Raw genomic sequence first — 13,644 nt, forward strand, 5'->3', positions numbered from 1 at the left:
AAGAACGACCGAATATCGGTCTTCGTGCGCGGTTGCGGGAAGTCTCGCACAGCGGCCACCTTTATTTCAGAGGGGCGGCGACGACCCCGTCCAATCACGTGACCGAGGTAGACAACCTCGGCCTGTGCTAACTGGCACTTGGGAGCCTTGACTGTCAAGCCCGCATCGCGCAGGCGGGTTAGCACTGCCCGCAAGTGGGCCATATGCTCAGGCCAGGATGCGGAGAATATCGCTACGTCGTCTAGATACGGTAAAGCGAATTCTTGCTGTCCCCGCAACACTTTATCCATGAGGCTTGAAAAGCAGTATGGCGCGTTCTTCAAACCAAAACTCAACACTTTAGGACGGAATGTTCCCATTGGTGAAATGAACGCCGCATACCTACTAGCCTCTTCTGTAAGTGGAACCTGCCAATAACCCCTGACAAGATCTAGGGTGGAAATAAACTGAGCGCTACTCACTCTCTCAAGGCGCTCCTCGATGTTAGGGATCGGATAAATTTGATCCTTAGTGATGGAATTAAGCCTGCGGTAGTCGACGCAAGGACGAGGTTCCTTGCCCGGTACCTCAACTAAAATCAAAGGGGAGGTATAATCACTCTCACCCGCCTCAATAACACCGAGCTGTAGCATTTTCTTTACCTCAGCCTCCATAATATCGCTCTGGCGGGGTGACACCCGGTACGCCTTGGATCGTACTGGCTCTGGGGAGGTAAGTTCTATGTCATGAGTAAGGACAGAAGTCCTACCAGGCCTCTCAGAGAAAAGACCTTGAAACTCTTGTAAGAGCTGGTGTAGTTCGGTTTTCTGCTCAGGCGACAGCGATGCTTTACTGATTAAGTCATTAATGACTTGATCGGTGTCTTTCCTGTTCGTCACTGAGCCTAGTCCCGGAAGCTCGACCGGAAGCTCTTCGGGAACGTTTACCATCATGCACACCACTGCTTCCCGTTGTTTATAGGGTTTGAGCAGATTACAGTGGTAAACTTGCTGTGCTTTCCTCTTTCCTGGCAGACTCACCACGTAGTTAACGTCCGACAGTTTTTGAACAATCCGTGCTGGGCCCTCCCACTGCACGTCGAGTTTGTTCTTTAGCGACGTGCGCAATATCATGACCTCATCGCCCACCTCAAAACGACGGGCCCTGGCTGTCCGATCATAATAAACCTTGGCCCTCTGCTGGGCCTTTGCCATTGCTTCACTTGACAACTCCTGTGCCCTTCTTAAGCGTTCGAGGAGCCTAAGCACGCACTCCACCACGACTGGGTCGTCGCCCCTGCCTTCCCACGATTCTCGAAGCATGCGAAGCGGAGACCGCAGCGAGCGACCGTACACCAGCTCAGCTGGCGAAAACCCCGTAGCCGCATGCGGCGCGGTCCGTAATGCAAACATTACCCCAGGCAGACACAGCTCCCAGTCAGTTTGATGTTCAAAACACAATGCTCTCAACACGCGCTTCATGACGGAGTGGAGCTTCTCAACGGAATTCGACTGGGGATGGTGCACTGAGCTGTGTAACAGCTTTACCCCGCACCTTTCGAGAAAGGCTGTCGTCAAAGCGCTAGTAAATACTGTGCCCTGATCTGATTGGATTTCCGCAGGAAAACCAACTCGCGCAAATATGGACAGTAGTGCATTGACTATCTCAACTGAGCTTAGTTCTTTAAGCGGCACTGCTTCAGGGAACTTTGTCGCTGGGCAGATCACAGTCAAAATGTGTCTGTACCCCGTGGCTGTTACCGGCAGAGGTCCCACTGTATCAATAACGAGCCGTCTGAAAGGCTCCGTAATGATAGGTACCAACTTCAACGGCGCCCTCGATTTGTCCCCTGGTTTGCCCACCCGCTGACAAGTGTCGCATGTCTTCACAAAGTGGTCTGCGTCCCGAAAACACCCTGGCCAATAGTACTCTTGCAAGAGACGGTCCTTAGTTTTCTTAACTCCTAGGTGTCCGGACCACGAACCCCCATGCGACAAGCGCAACAGATCCTGACGATAGCATTGAGGCACGATCAGCTGATCGAACTCCACTCCCCTGCGGTCTAGATACTTCCGGTACAGGACGCCACCTCTTTCCACAAAGCGAGCATTTTTCTTGGCGATACCTTCCTTGACAATGCAGCGTATGTTTTCTAGGCTGCCATCCTTCTTTTGCTCGGCTATCAAAGCCGCCCGGCTGACTTTTAGCAACCTATTAAGTCCGTCTGACGTAGGCGCGATGAGCAAATCTGCAGATAGCTCTTCTAACTTTCCCGTGTCGGGCATTTCCTCTCCGGTATCTGGTGCCTTTAACGCTACAGGCTCAATCTTATTCAGTTCGGGCGTGCTCTGAATATCAGCTTGCTGCGCCTCTGACCCTTTCTCATTGTTCGACAACGCCGGCCCCGCAACTACCGCCTTTGCAGCGAGCTCCCGAACCTTTGATCTGGTTAAGGCCTTAACGCTAGCCTCACCAAACAAAAGCCCCTTCTCGCGCAGGAGGTGATCGGACCTGTTCGAGAATAGGTACGGGTACTGGGGGGGCAGCATAGATGACACTGCGGCCTCCGTCTCAAGTGCTCCGAAAGGTCCTTCAATAAGCACTTTTGCTACGGGCAGACACACGCTATGAGCTTCCACGGCTTGCTTGATCCATGCGCACTCGCCCGTGAACATATCGGGTTCTACGTAAGAAGGGTGAACTACATCCATTGTAGCTGCGGAATCGCGAAGCACTCGGCACTCTTTCCCGTTCACGAGGAGGTCTCGCATGTAAGGCTCGAGAAGCTTCATGTTCTCTTCAGTGCTGCATAATGACAAAAACACGACTTTTGTTTTTGTTTCTGGACACTGCGCCGAAAAGTGACCCGGCTTCTGGCACGTATAACAAACGCGCGCTTGCCTCGTCTCGAACCGCTTTCTGCGTTCGGCTTCGGTTGCCGCCCTCTCCTTACGTTCAGTCGGACTGCTTTCATTCGCATCCGAACTACGCGTGTCCCCCTTTGCTCTCATGGGCGTGAACTTCGGCCTCTCAAACTTGGAGCCAAATTCACCCTTTTGACCGTCCTTAGCTCCGCGAGCCCGACGCGTCACAAACTCCTCGGCTAGCTCAGCGGCTTTAGCAACCGTACTAACGTCTGGCCTATCCAAGACCCAGTACCGCACGTTCTCAGGTAACCGACTATAAAACTGTTCCAGCCCGAAACACTGCAGACCTTTCTCGTGGTCACCAAACGCTTTCTCTTCTTTGAGCCACTCCTGCATGTTTGACATTAGCCTGTAGGCAAACTCTGTATATGACTCACTTCTGCCTTTCTCATTTTCCCGAAACTTCCGACGGAACGCCTCCGCCGACAGCCTGTACTTTTTTAGCAGACTCGATTTCACTTTGTCGAAATCCTCTGCCTCCTCTCTATTCAAGCGAGCGACTACGTCGGCCGCCTCGCCGGGTAACAAAGTGAGCAAGCGCTGTGGCCACGTTTCCCGAGAGAACCCCTGCTTCTCGCACGTTGGCTCAAAGTTAACCAGGAACAAACCAATGTCCTCTCCAAGCTTAAACGGCCGCATCAGGTCAGTCATTTTGAACAATACTCGTTCTCCTGCACCGTGTGCCTGACTTCCATTACGAGCGCGTTCCATCTCTACCTCGAGACGCTTCATTTCCAAAGCGTGTTGACGGTCGCGCTCTTCCTTTTCTTCCTCTTTTTGTTCTTTTCGTTCGCGCTCATCTTTCTCTTTCTGTTCTTTAAGTTCGCGCTCCTGTTTCTCTTTTTGCTCTTGAAGTTCGCGCTCCTGTCTTTTTGCCGTCTCCCTCTCCTCAATGGTCTCAAGGCATTCCGACAGCTCGTCATCCTCAGCCTCTAACTCAAGAATAGCCCTTAGCAGTTCTGGTTTTCTGAGTTTGTCTGAGACATCCAGACCCAACTCTCTTGCAAGCTCCAGCAATTTCGGTTTGCGCAACGACTTCAAATCCATGGCTGCTATGAATGCTGCTTTCTCTACTGCCTTCTATTGTCTTGCCGCAAACTAACCCGGCAGCAACGACAACCACAATTACCAGCTCTGTTTCTGACACTAACAAAAGCCTGGCAAAACTCAGAAGAAGAAAGTCCCGCACTCACCAAACCTCGCAGCCAAGAATTCAGCGCAGTCGTTCCGCTGCAGGCAACCAGTCATCACACAGGGCTCGTTGCACTGCTCCCGGATGGTCGTTGTGCTGCTCAGCATACAGTCAACTGCATATCTTCGCTGCTGGCCTCCGTTGTCGCGATCTCACCGCTGGCAGACAGTTGTTAGAATCGCACCGCTGGCGCGAGTTGTTGGAACCTCAGTGCTGACGCCCGTTGTTGCAAATGGGTCGCAAGCCCCAAGGGTAGCGTTGGCCTGGCGGCCTGGGGCACTGGAAGCATCCGAAGGTCCCGGCAAAGCATGAGTCGACTGGTAACAGAACAACTTGTTTATTCTAGCATCGCAAAAGAGCGGGCGGTCAGGTCGACCGAAGTGGAGAGACGGGAGAGCACGTAACTCAACAGAAGAAATCGGAGCCTCTCTCGGCGTCCGGGGGGCAGCTGCTTTTATAGTCTCGCAGCTGAGGGCAAGGAGGAACGTCTCGGGGTGAGACCACGTGACTCTGGGCCCCGACAGGCTGAGAGACATGTTGAGACGAGTGTAGTGACGCATCGCCAACCCGGCGCCGATCAGACCTCCTCGCTTCACACTTGGGGAGCTCCTCTCCCCGGCTGCCGCGCTTTGACAAGCGTGGGCACACACACACACACGCACACACGAAGACACGTGGCACTGAAACACGCCTGGACGCGCTTGGCGGGGAGGCTTTGCGGCAGCTCCGAACGGGCCAAAATGTCCGCCGTTTTGAACGAAGCCCCGGCGTCCGTTGCATCCGCGCCGGCTATACCGCGCGTCGTAGGCGAAACGTAACACCACCTAACTTTCTGCCGCCCTCTGCTACGCTTTCCTTCCCTTGGAATCCATTCCGTAACTCTTAATGACCATCGGTTATCTTCCCTCCTCATTAAATGTCCTGCCCATGCCCATTTATTTTTCTTGATTTCAACTAAGATGTCACTAACCCGCGTTTGTTCCCGCACCCAATTTGCTCTTTTCTTATCCCTTAACGTTACATCCATCATTCTTCTTTCCATAGCTCGAGCGTTGCGTCGTCCTCAATTTAAGCAGAACTCTTTTCGTCAGCCTCCAGGTTTCTGCCCCATACGTGAGTACTGGTAAGACACAGCTGTTATACACTTTTCTCTTGAGGGATAGTGGCAACCTGCTGTTCATGATTTGAGAATGCCTGCCAAACGCACCCCAGCCCATTCTTATTCTTCTGGTTATTTCAATCTCATGATCCGGATCCGTGGTCACTACCTGCCCTAATTAAGTAGATGTACTCCCTTACCACTTCCAGTGCCTCGCTACCTATCGTAAACTGCTGTTCTCTTCCGAGACTGTTAAACATTACTTTAGTTTTCTGCAGATTAATTTTCAGACCCACCCTTCTGCTTTGCCTCTCCAGGTCAGTGAGCATGCATTGCAATTTGTCTCCTGAGTTACTAAGCAAGGCAATATCATCAGCGAATCTCAAGTTGCTAAGGTATTCTCCATCAACCTTTATCCCCAATTCTTCCCACTCCAAGTCTCTGAATACCTCCTGTAAACACGCTGTGAATAGCATTGGAGAGATCGTATCTCCCTGTCTGACGCCTGTCTTTATTGGGATTTTGTTGCTTTCTTTATGGAGGACTACGGTGGCTGTGGAGCTGCTATAGATATCTTTCAGTATTTTTACATATGGCTCATATACACCCTGATTCCGTAATGCATCCATGACTGCTGAGGTTTCGACAGAATCAAACGCTTTTTCGTAATCAGTGAAAGGTATATATAAGGGTTGGTTATATTCCGCACATTTCTCTATCATCTGATATTGATAGTGTGAATATGGTCTATTGTTGAGTAGCCTTTACGGAATCCTGCCTGGTCCTTTGGTTGACAGAAGTCTAAGGTACGTGTTCCTGATTCTATTTGCGACTACCTTAGTAAATACTTTGTAGGCAATGGACAGTAAGCTGATCGGTCTATAATTTTTCAAGTCTTTGGCGTCCCCTTTCTTATGGATTAGGATTATGTTAGCGTTCTTCCAAGATTCCGGCACGCTCGATCGAGGTTATGAGGCATCGTGTATATAGGGTGGCCAGTCTTTCTAGAACAATGTTCCCACCATCCTTCAACAAATCTGCTGTTACCTGATCCTCCCCAGCTGCCTTCCCCCTTTGCATAGCTCCCAAGGCGTTCTTTACTTCTTCCGGCGTTACTTGTGGGATTTCAAATTCCTCTAGACTATTCTCTCTCACATTATCGTCGTGGGTGTTACTGGTACTGTATAAATCTCTATAGAATTCCTCAGCCACTTGAACTATCTCATCCGATATTGCCGGCTTTGTCTCTTAACGCATACATCTGATTCTTGCCTATTCCTAGTTTATTCTTCACTGCTTTTAGGCTTCCTCCGTTCCTGAGAGCCTGTTCAATTCTATCCATATTATAGTTCCTTACGTCTTATGCTTGTTGATTAACTTAGAAAGTTCTGCCAGTTCTATTCTAGCTGTAGGGTTAGAGGCTTTCATACATTGGCGTTTCTTGATAAGATCTTTTGTCTCCTGCGATAGCTTACTGGTCTCCTGTCTAACGGCGTTACCACCGACTTCTATTGCGCACTCCTTAATGATGCCCATAAGATTGTCGTTCATTGCTTCAACACTAAGGTCCTCTTCCTGAGTTAAAGCCGAATACCTGTTCTTTAGCTTGATCCGGAACTCCTCTAGTTTCCCTCTTACCGCTAACTCATTGATTGGCTTCTGATGTACCAGTTTCTTCCGTTCCCTCCTCAAGTCTAGGCTAATTCGAGTTCTTACCATCCTATGGTCACTGCAGCGCAACTGCCGAGCACGTCTACATCTTGTATGATACCAGAGTTCGCGCAGAGTGTGAAGTCGATTTCATTTCTAGTCTCACCATTCGGGCTCCTCTACGTCCACTTTCGGCTAACCCGCTTGCGGAAGAAGGTATTCATTATCCGCATATTATTCTGTTCTGCAAATTCTACTAATAACGTACTCTCTCCTGCTATTCCTAGAGCCTATGCCATATTCCCCCACTGACTTGTCTCCAGCCTGCTTCTTGCCTACCTTGGCATTGAAGTCGCCCATCAGTATAGTGTATTTTGTTTTGACTTTACCCATCGCCGATTCCACGTCTTCATAAAAGCTTTCGACTTCCTGGTCAGCATGACTGGATGTAGGGGCGTAGACCTGTACTACCTTCAATTTGTATCTCTTAATAAAGGGACCCTGAAACGATTTTCTACAAACGTACTGAGTCGTTAGAGTAGGTCCTTCTGATCATTAATTGACACATCTAAGTGCTCCGCGTAAAGCGTGTAATTTATTATAAGGTTTTAAAACTGCACATCGCTGCCGATCGGAGCACGCTGCTCGGCGGAATTTTAAGCCGCCCCTACCCATATGACGAAAATCACCCATATGACGTCAGTGGGGCGAGCTATGCGATTGGCTGACCAGGGCGCGTGATCAATAATTTTTCCAACTTTATGGTAAACAAATGATCTTCGTAATAGTTGGAATGTTAGTTCATTTGTTTTTATAAACAGAAAGTAACATAAAGAGAATGCACAAGAACAATTTTTCAATACAATTAAGCACTTCCGGCACACAGCAAGTGTCGTCTGCTTGTGTTACAACGTACTCCATTTTGACGAGAGCTCCGCGGTCAGAGTCGGTCTCAGTCTTTTCGCGAGCACTATGATTCGACTTTGTTGCTTTGTGGACTGCAAACGTAGCGACTGGCAATATGTCAAGCTGCGACATCGTGTCCCTCTGCAAGGCAGCATACGAGCGAGCTGGCTGCTGCGCATCGGACTTCCGCTATCCGATCGGCGCCAGGGTTTGCGCGTTTGTGGCCGTCACTTTACACCGGAAGATTACTAACGCAATAGCGTTTCGCGTGTCCGGTATTAGGGCAAATGCAAGCGCAAGGGGACATGGTCTGGCCGCTTGACTGTGCCGTAACGGGATGAGCCATGGGATGAGCATAATCGCAAATGCGAATGGTCTGCACGGTGCAGCCGCCTGGTGGCACAGAGCTCAACCATACACAGTAGCAGTAACGAAGTGTATTCTTCTTTGGCTGCTGGTGTGTATTTTTCGCAGGAGTGTAATCATCAACACTTTGTTTTTATAAATGTTTAAAATGTTTTACATTTGGTTAGAGCAATATTAGCGCTTTGTTTGGCTGGTTAAGCGCTGCACCAACAAGTGGCTGGACCGTGCAGACCGATCAGGCCGCACGTACGTCTACGCTAAAGTTCCTTCATCAGCTTGAGTTTATGCCTCCAGTCATTTGCCGAAATGACCAGCTTGCCAGTGGTTACCGGAATACCAGACACGTTCGGCGCTACGACAGAATGCTCGCAACGCACGCTGCTTCGATAGCTCTCGCTTGGGGTCGACGGCCAAGCATGTTCTGTGGGCCAAGCGGCTAGCGGAGAGGTTTCACGCGGGCGGGGGCGGGCTCCAAAACAACCGGAAGTGGACGATGTGACGTCACATCGTGATGCGAAACCAGTGAAGGCGGAGCTTAGCCCCGATCGCTCGGTGAACGAGTTGAGGAGGAAAAGCATGGCTAGGGAGGAGGGTAACTTCTAATCGCTTGTAGCTCCATTAATACGTAACGCTTCACTTAAATTGTGGTGTGAATGTTCTACTTAAGCTGTACCCTACGCGTCTACAAAATTTGTCCGAACCGTTTCAGGGGCCCTTTAAAGGGACCCTGAAACACTTTTGACGATTTTCTACAAATGTACTGAGTCATTAAAGTAGGTCCTTCTGATCATTAATTGACACATCTAAGTGCTCCGCGTAAAGCTTGTAATTTATTATAAGGTTTTAAATATGCACATCGCTGCCGATCGCAGCGCATTGCTCGGCGGAATTTCAAGCCGCCATTACCCATATGACCGAAATCACCCATATGACGTCAGTGGGGCGAGCTATCCGATTGGATGACCAGGGCGCGTGATCGACAATTTTTCCAACTTTATGGTAAACAAATGATCTTCGTAATAGTTGGAATGTTAGTTAAGTTGTTCTTATACAAAGAAAGTAACATAAAGAGAATGCACAAGAAAATTTTTTAGTACACTGAAGCACTTCCGGCACACAGCAAGCGTCGTCTGCTTGTGTTACAACGTACACCATTTTGACGAGAGCTCCGCGGACTGTGCCGTAACGGGATAAGCCATAAGATGAGCAGAAGGGCAAATGTGAATGGTCTGCATGGTGCAGCCACCTGGTGGCACAGAGCTCAACCATACACAGTAGCAGCAACGAAGTGTATTCTTCTTTGCTGCTGGTGTGTATTTTTCGCAGGAGTGTAACCGTCAACACGTTTTTATAAATGTTTAAAATGTTTAACACTTGGTTAGAGCAATATTGGCGCTTTTTTTGGCTTGTTAAGCGCTGCGCCAACAAGTGTCTGGACCGGGCGACCGATCAGGCCGCTCACGTACGTCTACGCTAAAGTTCCTTCATCAGCTTGAGTTTATGCCTTCAGTCATTCGCCGAAATGACCAGCTTGCCTGTGGTTACCGGAATACCAGACACGTTCGGCGCTACGACAGAATACTCGCAACGCACGCTGCTTCGATAGCTGTCGCTTGGGGTCGACGGCCAAGCGGCTAGCGGAGAGGTCTCGCGCGGGCGGGGGCGGGCTCCAAAACAACCGGAAGTGGACGATGTGACGTCGCATCGTGATGCAGAACCAGTGAAGGCGGAGCTTAGCCCCGCTCGCTCGGCGAACAAGTTGAGGAGGAAAAGCATGGCTAGGGAGGAGGGTAACTTCTAATCGCTTGTAGCTCCATTAATACGTAACGCTTCACTTTAATTGTGGTGCGAATGTTGTACTTAAGCTGTACCCTACGCGTCTACAAAATTTAGAAAACTTCATGATTCTAGCCACCCTAGACAGACGCCATGCAAATAGGCGGATGTGACCTCATGGGTTATAGCGGACGTGACGTCATAGGTCAACGTAGACGTACCTTTCGTCTGCTGTGCCCCGGTAGCAGCAGTCACGGCCTGTCGCTATCATCTACTTGAAACGACTTGCGCTTCTCTAGTGTCCTCGTATCTGTTGGTCGTGTTCCTGTGACCTTTCCGGCTTCTTCGCATCACGTTGTACCAGTTGCATTCATGTAAGTATAGCAAAATTTCGCTTTTCATCATGCGCGTATCATAACCGCAGGGTAGAACGTAAGACTGCGTGCAACAAGCTGTTTGGATTTCCGCATAAATTTGTGTTTTCTTTTTCTGTCTTGCTTCCGTGCTGTGGTTTTCTTTCAACTGACTAGTTCACATTGAACTGCGCCTGACAAAAAATCAAGCTGCATCTTATTCCGTGAGCGTTGATGAACTATTTAAAGGCGATCTCTTTCGAGAGATGGCATATTTCCCGCCGCCAGCTTCTCTGGGTCGCTACGCTCACATGTGGTGTACCAATGCTGCTGGGGCCGGAGTTATCAGAGTGACGTCCTATAAAAAGAAAGAAAAACCATGTCCGTGCTGTGTTCCTGTTTCTCTTTCACCTTGTTGGCCTCTTTTTCCGTAGCCGGAGCGTGGTGTTCGCCTAGCAAGTTCAGATGCTTAGAGCTCTCAAGTTTCTTGTCACAACATCCTCGAGCAGATACGCTCCCCTCCTGGGGACCAAACGGCTCTCGATAAACTCTCCCGTGTCGACCGCCTTCTATTCAGTCACCCAGGTACGGCTCTAATTTTTTTATGTATGCACGCTTTTACCACGTCTGTATCGCGGTCGTAGACACGTAAGAAAGCGCGTGATCGGTCCTGTTGCATTCTCCCGCATATGTCGCGTGGTATAATACCTTCGAAACCAAACATAAACACACAAAAACACGTGAAAACGCTTTGCTTTGCATACGCAGCTAGTTACATGTGTAACAAATTGTGTGTGTGCAAGAGCAGAGGGCTTAATTACATTCCATGAGAATAACTGAAGTAAGACGTTCAGAGTTCAAGGAATGTGCGGCTTCCGTAATTGCATGAAAACACTAGCCCTGTACAGCACGCTTTGTGCTTCAACAATTTCACTACTAGCTCGGCCTGATTTACGTATTTAAAAAAAAGATTCTGAATAGGAAAAAAAAAGAAAAATTTTACACACCTGATGTCATTGCCTATCATTAGGATAGTTCATGGGCTGAGCAACTCACTTAATCCGACTTCAGATCGCTTACGCATGCACGTCAATTCTGCACAGTGTTCAGAAATTAAAAAGAAGATACTGTAGTCAAACATATATGTGAACAGCTGCTTTTAAGGAGTCGGGTTTTACAACAGCAATAGAATGGAAAACTGCCCTCAGATGTAATTTCTTTTAGAACTTTACATTGTGCACCACTATTTGGGAAATTGCTAGCAGTGAAGAATTCTGAGGCTGTGGCCTCTTTCTTTTTTTTTAGCTGATTGTTTAATGTGACAATGTTAGTGCCATGATTATGGTAACAAGTCCTAATCATGTCTTAAGAGAGGATTCGGTGTCATTTGATTATGATCGAGGAAACATTGTGGCACAAAAATTAAAGGGGCCCTGAAACACTTTTCGAACATAGTAAAAAAATGTTGCCGATTTGTACAAGAGGCTCATGTGAACATGTTAGCCAAATATTATTGCACTGCATGCAGCAGGGGATTCACAATATTGTGACAAAAAAAACCCCGGAAAATTGCTTGCTTTGCTTCCCCAATGTCGTCATGCAGCATCATCGCAAGCAGCTGGACCCACCAACAGCTATAGGCTGATTTTGTGATTGCGAAAACATTCTCGGTAATGCATAATTGCTAATGTTGAGTTAAATAACTGAAACATATATATGTTGCAATCTCAAAAAGACAAAAATCGTTTAATCTTTCCGCTGCCAGCCAATGCATGACGGTTGCACATAGCCGTCTCTGCTGTGCATGGCCTCCGAGATAGCAGCAGCATGCTGCATAGCGTAGTGTACTGTGGCTGGCACCAAGTGCCATGACAAGCCCTTTTGCCACCGAGACACATAACTTTTTGGGTGGGGCTTTGCCCCCTTTGCTTCTCCCCTGCGTAGCTTCCAGCATGCTAGTGGAGACGAAACGGGAAAGAAAGTTGCATGTTGGTGCCATAACTTCACTTATACTTGAAGGAGTGGACAAATTTTTGCGGTATGCGATTCATGATACATCCCTTTATAGTGAGGCCACTCTATGATTAGTTGAAAAAGTGTTTCGGGGCCCCTTTGAATACTGCTTTCATGTAGCTTAAAGGGCAATGCCGTTGTTTTTATTATGTCGAGGAAATGGTTGTTTTAGTTTTCCCTGGGGCTTTTGTCACACATAATATTGTCGTCATTTATTTTCAAATACTGCAGCCCTATTCAGGGCTATTGCAGGAGTTGAGTACAGCAAACAAACGGAAACAAAGGCAGTTGAATATAATAGATAGGAAGAAAAAAAAGGGGAAGCAATCTTATCACACTATTGCTTCTACAAAATCACGCAGTGTCAATTCACGAACAGAACCAGGTAACTCGTTCCAGCACTTGACAACTCTCGGGAAATAACAGTGTTTGAACATGTTAGTACGTGCAAAGAAAGGCTTCAGATTGAGGGTGTGGCAGCGTCTGGTTGGAAGAGCACTGGCATATGTGATGTAATCATCAGTGGATAGTTGACAGCATGAGGGAATAGTTGAATGTAACAGCTTTATGGAATCTGTATTTCGCCTTGTGCATAGAAGAGATGAATTCAAGGAATTCATTGCAGATGAGGGCGAAAAATTATGATCGTAACGATTACAAATGAAGCGAACAGCCTTCCTTTGTACTGATTCGACTTAGTTGATGTCACACACTTTATAAGGGTTCCAGACGCATGAAGCGTACTTTAATACAGGATGAATGAGCGTTTTATACATTAGTAATTTGCATAAAAATGAACAATTTTAATCAGCAAGAACATTACATTGAAACTAACTCTGGATTGGAAAATCGGCTGATGATGCACGTCGGAACAGGCACATGTTGGGGGCAGGAGTGACAGGAGCGCTAGCAGCAACATTTTGGGATAATATTAACTACAGTGAAATATAAGCATCCTTGTACGTCTTGGTGGAAAAGGTAATATAATACGTACGTCACATGGGGCACTTTAGATGGACATTGAGCTTGATCCAGATTTTATTTCTCTATCGTGATTGGCTGCTCAGTGCAAGATGCAGATAGGAGCCAATCATGAACAAGAAAATCGATCTGGATCTACCTCAATCACTACTGAAACTAATCTGTGTTACTGGGTTATAAGATCATGTTGCTGCAAAGAAGAGCAGATAGGTTGATAAAATACAAGTACAGTTTGCTGGGGACAACACAAGCCCTGTATACCTTGTTTAGACAACTTTGCAAGATGTTGATGCAACTGCTGCTACTCCCATGCCACAACAGGCAAGTGAGGGTTGTTCGCTTTAAAGAAGGCAGAAATTGGGAGGGCACATGGCCACTTTTTAAAAAGACTAGAGGAATATT

The 13,644-nt window shown here is 47.9% G+C and overlaps 1 protein-coding gene across 3 annotated transcripts in view; it reads left to right on the forward strand.

Annotated features, from left to right (window-relative positions):
- The first annotated feature begins 10,135 nt into the window (after window positions 1-10,135).
- The window catches only part of Kyat (Kynurenine aminotransferase), a 123,603-nt gene continuing 120,094 nt past the window's right edge, over window positions 10,136-13,644 (forward strand). Inside the window, exons 1-2 of one of the 3 annotated variants that reach the window (XM_055063001.2) lie at window positions 10,136-10,269; window positions 10,683-10,833. In XM_055063001.2, coding sequence (XP_054918976.2) covers window positions 10,714-10,833 — 120 coding nt within the window. In that variant the 5' untranslated portion in view covers window positions 10,136-10,269; window positions 10,683-10,713. The remainder of the gene's footprint in view (window positions 10,270-10,682; window positions 10,834-13,644) is intronic. The other 2 variants (XM_050194587.3, XM_050194588.3) reach the window with 2 other exon arrangements.

Source organism: Dermacentor andersoni, chromosome 1 (genome assembly GCF_023375885.2).
Source record: "Dermacentor andersoni chromosome 1, qqDerAnde1_hic_scaffold, whole genome shotgun sequence".
Classification (NCBI taxonomy): Eukaryota; Metazoa; Arthropoda; class Arachnida; order Ixodida; family Ixodidae; genus Dermacentor; species Dermacentor andersoni.